The sequence below is a fragment of the Bombina bombina genome, chromosome 6 (assembly GCF_027579735.1).
Source record: "Bombina bombina isolate aBomBom1 chromosome 6, aBomBom1.pri, whole genome shotgun sequence".
Lineage (NCBI taxonomy): Eukaryota > Metazoa > Chordata > Amphibia > Anura > Bombinatoridae > Bombina > Bombina bombina.
The window spans coordinates 8,573,495-8,592,854 of record NC_069504.1 but is presented as its reverse complement, the minus strand read 5'-3'; the positions used below and the strand labels follow the sequence as shown (position 1 = coordinate 8,592,854).

General features: G+C 41.3%; 1 protein-coding gene across 1 annotated transcript in view; it reads left to right on the top strand.

Moving 5' to 3' along the window:
* Positions 1–19,360, top strand: part of MAPK8IP2 (mitogen-activated protein kinase 8 interacting protein 2) — a 320,297-nt gene that overhangs the window by 102,991 nt on the left and 197,946 nt on the right. Inside the window, exon 3 of the mRNA XM_053716289.1 lies at positions 2,908–3,150. Coding sequence (XP_053572264.1) covers positions 2,908–3,150 — 243 coding nt within the window. The remainder of the gene's footprint in view (positions 1–2,907; positions 3,151–19,360) is intronic.

The window sequence follows — 19,360 nt, the reverse complement described above, 5'->3', positions numbered from 1 at the left end:
AACACACACACACACATTTACACAAACACACACACACATATGTACACAAACACACACACACACACACACATGTACACAAACACACACACACATGTACACAAACATACACATACATACATACACACACACTTATACACACACACACTTATACACACACATACACACACACACATACACAAATATACACAGATATACATACATACACACACACATATGTATACAAACATACACACACACATATGTATACAAACATACACACACACATGTACACAAACATACACACACACACATGTACACAAACATACACACACACACACACATGTACACAAACATACACACACATGTACACAACATACACACACATGTACACAACATACACACACATGTACACAAACATACACACACACATGTACACAAACATACACACACACATGTACACAAACATACACACACATGTACACAAACATACACACACATACATGTACACAAACATACACACACATACATGTACACAAACATACACACACATACATGTACACAAACATACACACACACATGTACACAAACATACACACACATACATGTACACAAACATACATACACACACACACACACACACACACACACATGTACACACACACACACACACACACACATGTACACAAACATACACACACACATGTACACACACATACACACACACATGTACACAAACATACACACACACACACATGTACACAAACATACACACACACACACATGTACACAAACACACACACACACACATGTACACAAACATACACACACACACACATGTACACAAACACACACACACACATGTACACAAACATACACACACACACATGTACACAAACATACACACACACATGTACACAAACATACACACACATGTACACAAACATACACACACACACATGTACACAAACACACACACACACACACACATGTACACAAACATACACACACACACACATGTACACAAACATACACAGATATACATACACACATGTACACAAACACATATACACACATGTACACAAACACATACACACACACATGTACACAAACATACACACACACATGTACACAAACATACACACACATGTACACAAACATACACACACACACATGTACACAAACACACACACACACACACACACATGTACACAAACATACACACACACATGTACACAAACATACACACACACGTACACAAACATACACACACACATGTACACAAACATACACACACACGTACACAAACATACACGCACACACGTACACAAACATACACACACACATGTACACAAACATACACACGTACACAAACATACACACACACACATGTACAAAAACATACACACACACATGTACACAAACATACACACACACACGTACACAAACATACGCACACACACACACGTACACAAACATACACACACACATGTACACAAACATACACACACACACACATGTACACAAACATACACACACACACACATGTACACAAACATACACACACACACAAACATACACACACACACACGTACACAAACATACAAACATACACACACACACACACACACGTACACAAACATACACACACACACACATGTACACAAACATACACACACACACACATGTACACAAACATACACACACACACACACATGTACACAAACATACACACACACACACATGTACACAAACATACATACACACACACACACATGTACACAAACATACATACACACACACACATGTACACAAACATACACACACACACGTACACAAACATACACACACACATGTACACAAACATACACACACACACACACATGTACACAAACATACACACACACATGTACACAAACATACACACACACATGTACACAAACATACACACACACACACACGTACACAAACATACACACACATGTACACAAACATACACACACACACACACACACATGTACACAAACATACACACACACACACACACACACACATGTACACAAACATACACACACACACACACACATGTACACAAACATACACACACACACGTACACAAACATACACACACACATGTACACAAACATACACACACACACGTACACAAACATACACACACACACGTACACAAACATACACACACACACACACATGTACACAAACATACACACACACATGTACACAAACATACACACACACACGTACACAAACATACACACACACATGTACACAAACATACACACACACATGTACACAAACATACACACACACACGTACACAAACATACACACACACATGTACACAAACATACACACACACACACACACACATGTACACAAACATACACACACACACACACACACACACACACATGTACACAAACATACACACACACACACACATGTACACAAACATACACACACACACACACACACACACACACACACATACATACATTCACATATAAACATACATACAACATTAAGATAATGTGTTCCATTTCTGGTTTTGGAATCTGATCTTGTTTATGTGGATATTAAAAGGACTATTTAAGCAGAATCATTTTATGTGCACACTTTCTGCTTCTACTGAGCATGTGAAATAGTTCACATTTTGTGATTTACCAATGAATGTCACATAGTACAGGGGGCAGAGAAAATGGAAGTAACTTTGAAATTTGACAGAAAAAAATTAAATCTTCTACTAATTTGAAATTGAGACGTTGTTATTGCATTGTCTTTTAATTATGTACTTGTTGCTTACGGAATTCTACTATATTTAATGGCCCTACGGTGTTATGTGCACGGCGTCTCTTGTCATTTTGGTCTCTAAAAGAAAATGCTTCTCATGGTTCCTCTCCCTCTTTCTCAGGACAATCTTGGATTTGGCAGATGTGATCCGTCCCGAACCATCTGTACTTTCCAGGAGGATTTCCAAGAGTTTGAAATGATTGATGAAGAAGATGATGAGGAGGAAGAAGAGGAGGAAATTCATACCCAAGAGAACCGACATCGAGTGGAGGCTCCACCGTCTCCCAGCCCATCCCCCCTGCCACCTGAGGCAACACTGAAAAATAGGCCAAGCACCTTACAACTAAGCACTCCTCGGGCACAGGTAGGTACAGGGCACTTCACTACACAAGAACATATGTATCTACACGAGAGGCCAAGAGGGACACAATGGCAGAGTCCAAGTAGTTTAAACAGAACACATTCACTAGAGAAAAATGTATCTTCAAGTATTTACTCCATAACCTATGTACTTACCGCATAACATATGTACTTCCCCCATAACTTATGTACTTACCCCATAACATTTGTACTTACCTTGTAACTTATGTACTTACCACATAATTTATGTACTTACCCCATAACATATGTACTTACCTTGTAACTTATGTACTTAACCCGTAACTTACGTACTTACCCTATAACTTACCCCGTAATTTACCCCATAAATTATGTACTTACCCCATAACTTAACCCCCATAACTTATGTACTTACCCCATAACATATGTACTTACCTTGTAACTTATGTACTTTCCCCATAACTTATGTACTTACCCTATAACTTACCCACATAACTTATGTACTTACCCCATAACTTACTCAGTAACACACGCACAGAGACAGATGTACGTACTGAGAAACACGCACATTGAGACAGATGTACGTACTCAGTAACACACGCACAGAGACAGATGTACGTACTCAGTAACACGCACAGAGACAGATGTACGTACTCAGTAACACGCACACAGAGACAGATGTACGTACTCAGTAACACGCACAGAGACAGATGTACGTACTCAGTAACACGCACACAGAGACAGATGTACGTACTCAGTAACACAGGCACAGAGACAGATGTACGTACTCAGTAACACAGGCACAGAGACAGATGTACGTACTCAGTAACACGCGCACAGAGACAGATGTACGTACTCAGTAACACACGCACAGAGACAGATGTACGTACTCAGTAACACAGAGACAGATGTACGTACTCCGTAACACACGCACAGAGACAGATGTACGTACTCAGTAACACGCACACAGAGACAGATGTACGTACTCAGTAACACACGCACAGAGACAGATGTACGTACTCGGTAACACACGCACAGAGACAGATGTACGTACTCAGTAACACGCACACAGAGACAGATGTACGTACTCAGTAACACGCACACAGAGACAGATGTACGTACTCAGTAACACACGCACAGAGACAGATGTACGTACTCAGTAACACAGGCACAGAGACAGATGTACGTACTCAGTAACACGCGCACAGAGACAGCTGTACGTACTCAGTAACACACGCACAGAGACAGATGTACGTACTCAGTAACACAGAGACAGATGTACGTACTCAGTAACACAGGCACAGAGACAGATGTACGTACTCAGTAACACAGAGACAGATGTACGTACTCAGTAACACAGAGACAGATGTACGTACTCAGTAACACACGCACAGAGACAGATGTACGTACTCAGTAACACACGCACAGAGACAGATGTACGTACTCAGTAACACACGCACAGAGACAGATGTACGTACTCAGTAACACACGCACAGAGACAGATGTACGTACTCAGTAACACACGCACAGAGACAGATGTACGTACTCAGTAACACACGCACAGAGACAGATGTACGTACTCAGTAACACGCACAGAGACAGATGTACGTACTCAGTAACACGCACAGAGACAGATGTACGTACTCAGTAACACAGAGACAGATGTACGTACTCAGTAACACAGAGACAGATGTACGTACTCAGTAACACAGAGACAGATGTACGTACTCAGTAACACAGGCACAGAGACAGATGTACGTACTCAGTAACACAGAGACAGATGTACGTACTCAGTAACACACGCACAGAGACAGATGTACGTACTCAGTAACACAGAGACAGATGTACGTACTCAGTAACACACGCACAGAGACAGATGTACGTACTCAGTAACACAGAGACAGATGTACGTACTCAGTAACACAGAGACAGATGTACGTACTCAGTAACACACGCACAGAGACAGATGTACGTACTCAGTAACACACGCACAGAGACAGCTGTACGTACTCAGTAACACAGGCACAGAGACAGATGTACGTACTCAGTAACACAGGCACAGAGACAGATGTACGTACTCAGTAACACACGCACAGAGACAGCTGTACGTACTCAGTAACACACGCACAGAGACAGATGTACGTACTCAGTAACACAGAGACAGATGTACGTACTCAGTAACAGAGGCACAGAGACAGATGTACGTACTCAGTAACACAGGCACAGAGACAGATGTACGTACTCAGTAACACACGCACAGAGACAGATGTACGTACTCAGTAACACAGGCACAGAGACAGATGTACGTACTCAGTAACACACGCACAGAGACAGATGTACGTACTCAGTAACGCGCACAGAGACAGATGTACGTACTCAGTAACACGCGCACAGAGACAGATGTACGTACTCAGTAACACGCGCACAGAGACAGATGTACGTACTCAGTAACACACGCACAGAGACAGATGTACGTACTCAGTAACACACGCACAGAGACAGATGTACGTACTCAGTAACACACGCACAGAGACAGATGTACGTACTCAGTAACACAGGCACAGAGACAGATGTACGTACTCAGTAACACAGGCACAGAGACAGATGTACGTACTCAGTAACACACGCACAGAGACAGATGTACGTACTCAGTAACACAGAGACAGATGTACGTACTCAGTAACACACGCACAGAGACAGATGTACGTACTCGGTAACACAGAGACAGATGTACGTACTCCGTAACACACGCACAGAGACAGATGTACGTACTCAGTAACACAGGCACAGAGACAGATGTACGTACTCAGTAACACACGCACAGAGACAGATGTACGTACTCAGTAACACACGCACAGAGACAGATGTACGTACTCGGTAACACACGCACAGAGACAGATGTACGTACTCAGTAACACAGGCACAGAGACAGATGTACGTACTCAGTAACACGCGCACAGAGACAGCTGTACGTACTCAGTAACACACGCACAGAGACAGATGTACGTACTCAGTAACACAGAGACAGATGTACGTACTCAGTAACACAGGCACAGAGACAGATGTACGTACTCAGTAACACAGAGACAGATGTACGTACTCAGTAACACAGAGACAGATGTACGTACTCAGTAACACACGCACAGAGACAGATGTACGTACTCAGTAACACACGCACAGAGACAGATGTACGTACTCAGTAACACACGCACAGAGACAGATGTACGTACTCAGTAACACACGCACAGAGACAGATGTACGTACTCAGTAACACACGCACAGAGACAGATGTACGTACTCAGTAACACACGCACAGAGACAGATGTACGTACTCAGTAACACGCACAGAGACAGATGTACGTACTCAGTAACACGCACAGAGACAGATGTACGTACTCAGTAACACAGAGACAGATGTACGTACTCAGTAACACAGAGACAGATGTACGTACTCAGTAACACAGAGACAGATGTACGTACTCAGTAACACAGGCACAGAGACAGATGTACGTACTCAGTAACACGCGCACAGAGACAGATGTACGTACTCAGTAACACACGCACAGAGACAGATGTACGTACTCAGTAACACACGCACAGAGACAGATGTACGTACTCAGTAACACGCGCACAGAGACAGATGTACGTACTCAGTAACACACGCACATGAGACAGATGTACGTACTCAGTAACACACGCACATGAGACAGATGTACGTACTCAGTAACACGCACAGAGACAGATGTACGTACTCAGTAACACAGAGACAGATGTACGTACTCAGTAACACGCGCACAGAGACAGATGTACGTACTCAGTAACACACGCACAGAGACAGATGTACGTACTCAGTAACACACGCACAGAGACAGATGTACGTACTCAGTAACACACGCACAGAGACAGATGTACGTACTCAGTAACACGCACAGAGACAGATGTACGTACTCAGTAACACACGCACAGAGACAGATGTACGTACTCAGTAACACACGCACAGAGACAGATGTACGTACTCAGTAACACACGCACAGAGACAGATGTACGTACTCAGTAACACTCACAGAGACAGATGTACGTACTCAGTAACACGCACAGAGACAGATGTACGTACTCAGTAACACACGCACAGAGACAGATGTACGTACTCAGTAACACAGGCACAGAGACAGATGTACGTACTCAGTAACACAGCGCACAGAGACAGATGTACGTACTCAGTAACACACGCACAGAGACAGATGTACGTACTCAGTAACACAGAGACAGATGTACGTACTCAGTAACACAGCACAGAGACAGATGTACGTACTCAGTAACACAGAGACAGATGTACGTACTCAGTAACACAGAGACAGATGTACGTACTCAGTAACACACGCACAGAGACAGATGTACGTACTCAGTAACACACGCACAGAGACAGATGTACGTACTCAGTAACACACGCACAGAGACAGATGTACGTACTCAGTAACACACGCACAGAGACAGATGTACGTACTCAGTAACACACGCACAGAGACAGATGTACGTACTCAGTAACACACGCACAGAGACAGATGTACGTACTCAGTAACACGCACAGAGACAGATGTACGTACTCAGTAACACGCACAGAGACAGATGTACGTACTCAGTAACACAGAGACAGATGTACGTACTCAGTAACACAGAGACAGATGTACGTACTCAGTAACACAGAGACAGATGTACGTACTCAGTAACACAGGCACAGAGACAGATGTACGTACTCAGTAACACGCGCACAGAGACAGATGTACGTACTCAGTAACACACGCACAGAGACAGATGTACGTACTCAGTAACACACGCACAGAGACAGATGTACGTACTTAGTAACACGCGCACAGAGACAGATGTACGTACTCAGTAACACACGCACATTGAGACAGATGTACGTACTCAGTAACACACGCACATTGAGACAGATGTACGTACTCAGTAACACGCACAGAGACAGATGTACGTACTCAGTAACACAGAGACAGATGTACGTACTCAGTAACACGCGCACAGAGACAGATGTATGTACTCGGTAACACACGCACAGAGACAGATGTACGTACTCGGTAACACACGCACAGAGACAGATGTACGTACTCAGTAACACAGGCACAGAGACAGATGTACGTACTCAGTAACACACGCACAGAGACAGATGTACGTACTCAGTAACACACGCACAGAGACAGATGTACGTACTCAGTAACACACGCACAGAGACAGATGTACGTACTCAGAAACACACGCACAGAGACAGATGTACGTACTCAGTAACACACGCACAGAGACAGATGTACGTACTCAGTAACACACGCACAGAGACAGATGTACGTACTCAGTAACACACGCACAGAGACAGATGTACGTACTCAGTAACACACGCACAGAGACAGATGTACGTACTCAGTAACACACGCACAGAGACAGATGTACGTACTCAGTAACACACGCACAGAGACAGATGTACGTACTCAGTAACACACGCACAGAGACAGATGTACGTACTCAGTAACACGCACAGAGACAGATGTACGTACTCAGTAACACGCACAGAGACAGATGTACGTACTCAGTAACACAGAGACAGATGTACGTACTCAGTAACACAGAGACAGATGTACGTACTCAGTAACACAGAGACAGATGTACGTACTCAGTAACACAGAGACAGATGTACGTACTCAGTAACACAGAGACAGATGTACGTACTCAGTAACACAGAGACAGATGTACGTACTCAGTAACACAGAGACAGATGTACGTACTCAGTAACACACGCACAGAGACAGATGTACGTACTCAGTAACACACGCACAGAGACAGATGTACGTACTCAGTAACACGCACAGAGACAGATGTACGTACTCAGTAACACAGAGACAGATGTACGTACTCAGTAACACAGAGACAGATGTACGTACTCAGTAACACAGAGACAGATGTACGTACTCAGTAACACAGAGACAGATGTACGTACTCAGTAACACAGAGACAGATGTACGTACTCAGTAACACACGCACAGAGACAGATGTACGTACTCAGTAACACACGCACAGAGACAGATGTACGTACTCAGTAACACACGCACAGAGACAGACTTACTTTCACATTAACTGACAGATATTCTTGAGGCTCACATGTAACACAGAATGTTGTAAAGTGATAGCAGAGAAAGGCATAAAGATTTGCTCAGTTAACGTAAACAAGACGGTGCCGTTATCAGAAGCCTCAGCCACAGTACAACACAAGAATGGAGCTTGTTGGCCCGTGTTTCTGGCGAGTCTTCAGTTATGAAGCAGCGGTCTAAAGTCACCATTTTGTTTTTTTACAATGTGCATCCAGTATTTATAGGTCCACTCATGTGCTCACATAACTTTATTAGTAGCGGCTGCACTGGGGAGAATCTTTACCTTCCCGTTTCCTTCTCATGGAAGTGAGAGTCCACCAAATCTATACATGACTTATGGGAAATACTTCACTTGGCCACCAGGAGGAGACAAAGAGCATTAAATATCCCTCCCACTTCCCCTACCCTTCCAGTAGTTCTTTGCCTCGTTTCATGGAGGTGATCGAGGGAGCTGCTCTGCTGAAGATTCTGAATTATTTTGTCCTCAATGGGTTGTTTCCTGCAAGAGAGGGCAGGGGAGTTGTCAGTAGCCATTCTCTTAGTAAGTGTTTTGGTGTATTCTAGCTCCTGGTGGTCGCAGGGAAGTTCCTATACCTCCTCAGTGTTCCTATTATATTTCTTTCATGTAATTAGCAAGAGTCCATGAGCTAGTGACGTATGGGATATACATTCCTACCAGGAGGGGCAAAGTTTCCCAAACCTCAAAATGCCTATAAATACACCCCTCACCACACCCACAAATCAGTTTTACAAACTTTGCCTCCTGTGGAGGTGGTGAAGTAAGTTTGTGCTAGATTCTACGTTGATATGCGCTCCGCAGCAGGTTGGAGCCCGGTTTTCCTCTCAGCGTGCAGTGAATGTCAGAGGGATGTGAGGAGAGTATTGCCTATTTGAATTCAATGGTCTTCCTCTAGGGGATCTATTTCATAGGTTCTCTGTTATCGGTCGTAGAGATTCATCTCTTACCTCCCTTTTCAGATCGACGATATACTCTTATATATACCATTACCTCTACTGATTCTCGTTTCAGTACTGGTTTGGCTTTCTACTACATGTAGATGAGTGTCCTGGGGTAAGTAAGTCTTATTTTTGTGACACTCTAAGCTATGGTTGGGCACTTTTATATAAAGTTCTAAATATATGTATTCAAACATTTATTTGCCTTGACTCAGAATGTTCAACATTCCTTATTTCAGACAGTCAGTTTCATATTTGGGATAATGCATATGAATTAAGACCTTTTTTCTTACCTTAAAAATTGACTTTTTTCCCTGTGGGCTGTTAGGCTCGCGGGGGCTGAAAATGCTTCATTTTATTGCGTCATTCTTGGCGCAGACTTTTTTGGCGCAAAAAATTTCTTTGTCATTTCCGGCGTCATACTTGTCGCCGGAAGTTGTTCGTGTTTGCGTCATTTTTTTGACGTTTTGCGCCAAAAATGTTGGCGTCACAGGATGTGGCGTCATTCTTGGCGCCTAAAGCATTTGGGCGCCAATAATGTGGGCGTTTTTTTTTTGGCACCAAAAAATGTGGGCGTCATTTTTGTCTCCACCTTTTTTCTCCACCTTTTTTCTCACATTATTTAAGTCTCATTTCTTTCATGTAATTAGCAAGAGTCCATGAGCTAATGACGTATGGGATATACATTCCTACCAGGAGGGGCAAAGTTTCCCAAACCTCAAAATGCCTACAAATACACCCCTCACCACACCCACAAATCAGTTTTACAAACTTTGCCTCCTGTGGAGGTGGTGAAGTAAGTTTGTGCTGGATTCTACGTTGATATGCGCTCCGCAGCAGGTTGGAGCCCGGTTTTCCTCTTAGCGTGCAGTGAATGTCAGAGGGATGTGAAGAGAGTATTGCCTATTTGAATTCAATGATCTCCTTCTACGGGGTCTATTTCATAGGTTCTCTGTTATCGGTCGTAGAGATTCATCTCTTACCTCCCTTTTAAGATCGACGATATACCATTACCTCTACTGATTCTCGTTTCAGTACTGGTTTGGCTTTCTACTACATGTAGATGAGTGTCCTGGGGTAAGTAAGTCTTATTTTTGTGACACTCTAAGCTATGGTTGGGCACTTTTATATAAAGTTCTAAATATTTGTGTTTAAACATTTATTTGCCTTGATTCAGGATGTTCAATATTCCTTATTTCAGACAGTCAGTTTCATTATTTGGGATAATGCATTTGAATAATCAATTTTTTTCTTACCTTAAAATTTGTCTTTTTTCCCTGTGGGCTGTTAGGCTCGCGGGGGGCTGAAAATGCTTCATTTTATTGCGTCATTCTTGGCGCAGACTTTTTTGGCGCAAAAAATGATTAGTTTTTTCCGGCGTTGTTCTTGTCGCCGGAAGTTGCGTCATTTTTGACGTTTTTGCGCCAAAAGTGGCGGCGTTACCAGATGTGGCGTCATTTTTGGCGCTAAAAGCATTTAGGCGCCAAATAATGTGGGCGTCTTTTTTGGCGCTAAAAATATGGGCGTCATTATTGTCTCCACATTATTTAAGTCTCATTGTTTATTTGCTTCTGGTTGCTAGAAGCTTGTTCACTGGCATTTTTCCCATTCCTGAAACTGTCATTTAAGGAATTTGATCAATTTTGCTTTAGATGTTGTTTTTTCTATTACATATTGCAAGATGTCTCAGATTGACCCTGAATCAGAAGATACTTCTGGAAAATCGCTGCCTGATGTTGGATCTACCAATGTTAAGTGTATTTGCTGTAAACTTGTGGTATCTGTTCCTCCAGCTGTTGTTTGTAATGAATGTCATGACAAACTTGTTAATGCAGATAATGTTTCCTTTAGTACTGTTACATTACCTGTTGCTGTTCCATCAACATCTAATACTCAGAGTGTTCCTGTTAACATAAGAGATTTTGTTTCTAAATCCATTAAGAAGGCTATGTCTGTTATTCCTCCTCCTAGTAAACGTAAAAGGTCTTTTAAAACTTCTCATTTTTCAGATGAATTTTTAAATGAACATCATCATTCTGATTCTGATAATGTTTCCTCTGGTTCAGAGGATTCAATTTCAGAGGTTGATGCTGATAAATCTTCATATTTATTCAAAATGGAATTTATTCGTTCTTTACTTAAAGAAGTCTTAATTGCATTAGAGATAGAGGAATCTTGTCCTCTTGATACTAAATCTAAACGTTTAAATAAGGTTTTTAAATCTCCTGTAGTTATTCCAGAAGTTTTTCCTGTCCCTGATGCTATTTCTGAAGTAATTTCCAGGGAATGGAATAATTTGGGTAATTCATTCACTCCTTCTAAACGTTTTAAGCAATTATATCCTGTGCCATCTGACAGATTAGAGTTTTGGGACATAATCCCTAAGGTTGATGGGGCTATCTCGACTCTTGCTAAACGTACTACTATTCCTACGGCAGATAGTACTTCCTTTAAGGATCCTTTAGATCGGAAAATTGAATCCTTTCTAAGAAAAGCTTACTTGTGTTCAGGTAATCTTCTTAGACCTGCTATATCTTTAGCGGATGTTGCTGCAGCTTCAACTTTTTGGTTGGAAGCTTTAGCGCAACAAGTATCAGATCATAATACTCATAGCATTGTTAATCTTCTTCAACATGCTAATAATTTTATTTGTGATGCCATCTTTGATATCATTAGGGTTGATGCCAGGTATATGTCTCTAGCTATTTTAGCTAGAAGAGCTTTATGGCTTAAAACTTGGAATGCTGATATGTCTTCTAAGTCAACTTTGCTTTCCCTTTCTTTCCAGGGTAATAAATTATTTGGTTCACAGTTGGATTCTATTATTTCAACTGTTACGGGGGGGAAAGGAACTTTTTTACCACAGGATAAAAAATCTAAAGGTAAATTTAGGTCTACTAATCGTTTTCATTCCTTTCGTCACAATAAGGAACAAAAGCCTGATCCTTCCCCTACAGGAGCAGTATCAGTTTGGAAACCATCTCCAGTCTGGAATAAATCCAAGCCTTTTAGAAAGCCAAAGCCAGCTCCCAAGTCAACATGAAGGTGCGGCCCTCATTCCATCTCAGCTGGTAGGGGGCAGATTACGATTTTTCAAAGAAATTTGGATCAATTCGATTCACAATCTTTGGATTCAGAACATTGTTTCACAAGGGTACAGAATAGGCTTCAAGATAAGGCCTCCTGCAAGAAGATTTTTTCTTTCCCGTGTCCCAGTAAATCCAGTGAAGGCTCAAGCATTTCTGAAATGTGTTTCAGATCTAGAGTTAGCTGGAGTAATTATGCCAGTTCCAGTTCTGGAACAGGGGCTGGGGTTTTACTCAAATCTTTTCATTGTACCAAAGAAGGAGAATTCCTTCAGACCAGTTCTGGATTTAAAAATATTGAATCATTATGTAAGGATACCAACATTCAAGATGGTAACTATAAGGACTATTCTGCCTTTTGTTCAGCAAGGGCATTATATGTCCACAATAGATTTACAGGATGCATATCTGCATATTCAGATTCATCCAGATCACTATCAGTTTCTGAGATTCTCTTTCCTAGACAAGCATTACCAGTTTGTGGCTCTGCCGTTTGGCCTAGCAACAGCTCCAAGGATTTTTACAAAGGTTCTCGGTGCCCTTCTCTCTGTAATCAGAGAACAGGGTATTGTGGTATTTCCTTATTTGGACGATATCTTGGTACTTGCTCAGTCTTCACATTTAGCAGAATCTCATACGAATCGACTTGTATTGTTTCTTCGAGAACATGGTTGGAGGATCAATTTACCGAAAAGTTCATTGATTCCTCAGACAAGAGTAACCTTTTTAGGTTTCCAGATAGATTCAGTGTCCATGACTCTGTCTCTGACAGACAAGAGACGTCTAAAATTGGTTTCAGCTTGTCGAAACCTTCAGTCTCAATCATTCCCTTCGGTAGCCTTATGCATGGAAATTCTAGGTCTTATGACTGCTGCATCGGACGCGATCCCCTTTGCTCATTTTCACATGCGACCTCTTCAGCTCTGTATGCTGAACCAGTGGTGCAGGGATTATACAAAGATATCTCAATTAATATCTTTAAAACCGATTGTACGACAATCTCTGACGTGGTGGACAGACCACCATCGTTTAGTTCAGGGGGCTTCTTTTGTTCTTCCGACCTGGACTGTGATTTCAACAGATGCAAGTCTGACAGGTTGGGGAGCCGTTTGGGGGTCTCTGACAGCACAAGGGGTTTGGGAATCTCAGGAGGTGAGATTACCAATCAACATTTTGGAACTCCGCGCAATTTTCAGAGCTCTTCAGTCATGGCCTCTTCTAAAGAGAGAGTCGTTCATTTGTTTTCAGACGGACAATGTCATAAACGTGGCATATGTCAATCATCAAGGAGGGACTCAGTCCTCTGGCTATGAAAGAAGTATCTCGAATACTGGTATGGGCGGAATCCAGCTCCTGTCTAATTTCTGCGGTTCATATCCCAGTTATAGACAATTGGGAAGCGGATTATCTCAGTCGCCAAACGTTACATCCGGGCGAATGGTCTCTTCACCCAGAGGTATTTCTTCAGATTGTTCAAATGTGGGGACTTCCAGAAATAGATCTGATGGCTTCTCATCTAAACAAGAAGCTTCCCAGGTATTTGTCCAGATCCAGGGATCCTCATGCGCAGGCAGTGGATGCATTGTCACTTCCTTGGAAGTATCATCCTGCCTATATCTTTCCGCTTCTAGTTCTTCTTCCAAGAGTGATTTCCAAGATTCTAAAGGAGTGCTCGTTTGTTCTGCTGGTGGCTCCAGCATGGCCTCACAGGTTTTGGTATGCGGATCTTGTCCGGATGGCCACTTGCCAACCGTGGACTCTTCCGTTAAGACCAGACCTTCTATCGCAAGGTCCTTTTTTCCATCAGGATCTCAAATCCTTAAATTTGAAGGTATGGAGATTGAACGCTTGATTCTCAGTCATAGAGGTTTCTCTGACTCTGTGATTAATACTATGTTACAGGCTCGTAAATCTGTATCTAGGAAGATATATTATCGAGTCTGGAAGATTTACATTTCTTGGTGTTTTTCTCATCATTTTTCTTGGCATTCTTTTAGAATTCCTAGAATTTTACAGTTTCTTCAGGATGGTTTGGATAAAGGTTTGTCTGCAAGTTCCTTGAAAGGACAAATCTCTGCTCTTTCTGTTCTTTTTCACAGAAAGATTGCTAGTCTTCCTGATATTCATTGTTTTGTATAAGCTTTGGTTCGTATAAAACCTGTTATTAAGTCAATTTCTCCTCCTTGGAGTTTTAATTTGGTTCTGGGGGCTCTTCAAGCTCCTCCGTTTGAACCTATGCATTCGCTGGACATTAAATTACTTTCTTGGAAAGTTTTGTTTCTTTTGGCCATCTCTTCTGCTAGAAGAGTTTCTGAATTATCGACTCTTTCTTGTGAGTCTCCTTTTCTGATTTTTCATCAGGATAAGGCGGTGTTGCGAACTTCTTTTAAATTTTTACCTAAGGTTGTGAATTCTAACAACATTAGTAGAGAAATTGTGGTTCCTTCATTGTGTCCTAATCCTAAGAATTCTAAGGAAAAGTCGTTGCATTCTTTGGATGTTGTTAGAGCTTTGAAATATTATGTTGAAGCTACTAAGGATTTCCGAAAGACTTCTAGTCTATTTGTTATCTTTTCCGGTTCTAGGAAAGGTCAGAAGGCTTCTGCCATTTCTTTGGCATCTTGGTTAAAATCTTTGATTCATCATGCTTATGTCGAGTCGGGTAAAACTCCGCCTCAAAGGATTACAGCTCATTCTACTAGGTCAGTTTCGACTTCCTGGGCGTTTAGGAATGAAGCTTCGGTTGATCAGATTTGCAAAGCAGCCACTTGGTCTTCTTTGCATACTTTTACTAAATTCTACCATTTTGATGTGTTTTCTTCTTCTGAAGCAGTTTTTGGTAGAAAAGTACTTCAGGCAGCTGTTTCAGTTTGATTCTTCTGCTTATAATTTCAGTTTTTTTCATTATAAGATTTAAACTTTGTTTTGGGTGTGGATTATTTTCAGCGGAATTGGCTGTCTTTATTTTATCCCTCCCTCTCTAGTGACTCTTGCGTGGAAGATCCACATCTTGGGTAGTCATTATCCCATACGTCACTAGCTCATGGACTCTTGCTAATTACATTGAAAGAAAACAAAATTTATATAAGAACTTACCTGATAAATTCATTTCTTTCATATTAGCAAGAGTCCATGAGGCCCACCCTTTTTGTGGTGGATATGATTTTTTTGTATAAAGCACAATTATTCCAATTCCTTATTTTTTATGCTTTCGCACTTTTTTCTGATCACCCCACTTCTTGGCTATTCGTTAAACTGATTTGTGGGTGTGGTGAGGGGTGTATTTATAGGCATTTTGAGGTTTGGGAAACTTTGCCCCTCCTGATAGGAATGTATATCCCATACGTCACTAGCTCATGGACTCTTGCCAATATGAAAGAAATGAATTTATCAGGTAAGTTCTTACATAAATTTTGTTTTTTCATTTGCTTCTGGTTGCTAGAGGCTTGTTCATTGGCATTTTTTCCCATTCCTGAAACTGCCTTTTAAGGAATTTGATAGATTTTGCTTTATATGTTGTTTTTTTCTCTTACATATTGCAAGATGTCTCACATTGACCCTGGATCAGAAGCTACTTCTGGAAAGACGCTGCCTGATGCTGGTTCTACCAAAGTTAAGTGCGTCTGCTGTAAACTTGTGGTATCTGTCCCTCCGGCTGTAGTTTGTGATGAATGTCATGATAAGCTTGCTAATGCAGATAGTATTTCCATTAGTAATATACCATTACCTGTTGCTGTTCCATCAACATCTAATACTCAGGATGTTCCTGTTAATATAAGAGATTTTGTTTCTAAATCTATCAGGAAGGCTATGTCTGTTATTCCTCCTTCCAGTAAACGTAAAAGGTCTTTTAAAACTTCACATTTTTCAGATGAATTTTTAAATAACATCATCATTCTGATTTGTCTCTTTCTGATGATGATTTTTCTGGTTCAGAGGATTCTGTCTCAGATATTGACACTGATAAATCTTCATATTTATTTAAAATGGAATTTATTCGTTCTTTACTTAAAGAAGTTTTAATCGCATTAGAGATGGAGGAATCTAGTCCTCTTGATACTAAATCTACTAAGCGTTTAAATTCGGTTTTTAAACCTCCTACAGTTATTCCGGAAGTTTTTCCTGTCCCTGATGCTATTTCTGAAGTAATTTCTAGGGAATGGAATAATCTGGGTAATTCATTTACTCCTTCTAAAAGGTTTAAGAAATTATATCCTGTGCCATCTGACAGATTAGAGTTTTGGGACAAAATCCCTAAAGTTGATGGGGCTATCTCTACTCTCGCTAAACGTACTACTATTCCTACGGCAGATAGTACTTCCTTTAAGGATCCTTTATATAGGAAAATTGAATCTTTTCTAAGGAAAGCTTATTTATGTTCAGGTAATCTTCTTAGGCCTGCTATTTCTTTGGCTGATGTTGCGGCAGCTTCCACTTTTTGGTTGGAGGCTTTGGCACAACAAGTGTCAGATCATAATACTCATAGCATTGTTAATCTTCTTCAACATGCTAATAACTTTATTTGTGATGCCATCTTTGATATCATTAGAGTTGATGTCAGGTATATGTCTTTAGCTATTTTAGCTAGAAGAGCTTTATGGCTTAAAACTTGGAATGCAGATATGTCTTCTAAGTCAACTTTGCTTTCCCTTTCTTTTCAAGGTAATAAATTGTTTGGTTCCCAGTTGGATTCTATTATTTCAACTGTTACTGGGGGGAAAGGAACTTTTTTACCTCAGGATAAAAAATCTAAAGGTAAATATAGGGCTGCTAATCTTTTTCGTTCCTTTCTTCAGAATAAGGAACAGAAGCCTGATCCTTCCCCTAAAGGAACAGTTTCTGTTTGGAAACCATCTCCAGTCTGGAATAAATCCAAGCCTTTTAGAAAGCAAAAGCCAGATTCACAGTCTTTGGATTCAGAACATTGTTTCACAAGGATACAGAATAGGTTTCAAGATAAGGCCTCCTGCAAGAAGATTTTTTCTTTCTCGCATTCCAATAAATCCAGTGAAGGCTCAAGCATTTCTGAAATGTGTTTCAGATCTAGAGTTGGCTGGAGTAATTGTGCCAGTTCCAGTTCTGGAACAGGGTCTGGGGTTTTACTCCAATCTATTCATTGTACTAAAGAAGGAGAATTCCTTCAGACCAGTTCTGGATTTAAAAATATTGAATCGTTATGTAAGGATACCAACATTCAAAATGGTAACTATAAGGACTATTCTGCCTTTTGTTCAGCAAGGGCATTATATGTCCACAATAGATTTACAGGATGCATATCTGCATATTCCGATTCATCCAGATCACTATCAGTTTCTGAGATTCTCTTTTCTAGACAAGCATTACCAATTTGTGGCTCTGCCGTTCGGCCTAGCAACAGCTCCAAGGATTTTTTCAAAGGTTCTCGGTGCCCTGCTATCTGTAATCAGAGAACATGGTATTGTGGTATTTCCTTATTTGGACGATATCTTGGTACTTGCTCAGTCTTCACATTTAGCAGAATTTCATACGAATCGACTTGTGTCATTTCTTCAAGAACATGGTTGGAGGATCAATTTACCAAAGAGTTCATTGATTCCTCAGACAAGGGTAACCTTTTTAGGTTTCCAAATAGATTCAGTGTCCATGACTTTGTCTCTGACGGACAAGAGACGTCTGAAATTGGTTTCAGCTTGTCGAAACCTTCAGTCTCAATCATTCCCTTCGGTAGCCTTATGCATGGAAATTCTAGGTCTTATGACTGCTGCATCGGACGCGATCCCCTTTGCTCGTTTTCACATGCGACCTCTTCAGCTTTGTATGCTGAACCAGTGGTGCAGGGATTATACAAAGATATCACAGTTAATATCTTTAAATCCGATTGTTCGACACACTCTGACGTGGTGGACAGATCACCATCGTTTAGTGCAAGGGGCTTCTTTTGTTCTTCCAACCTGGACTGTGATCTCAACAGATGCGAGTCTGACAGCGCAGGGGGTTTGGGAATCTCAGGAGGTGAGATTACCCATCAACATTTTGGAACTCCGTGCGATTTTTAGAG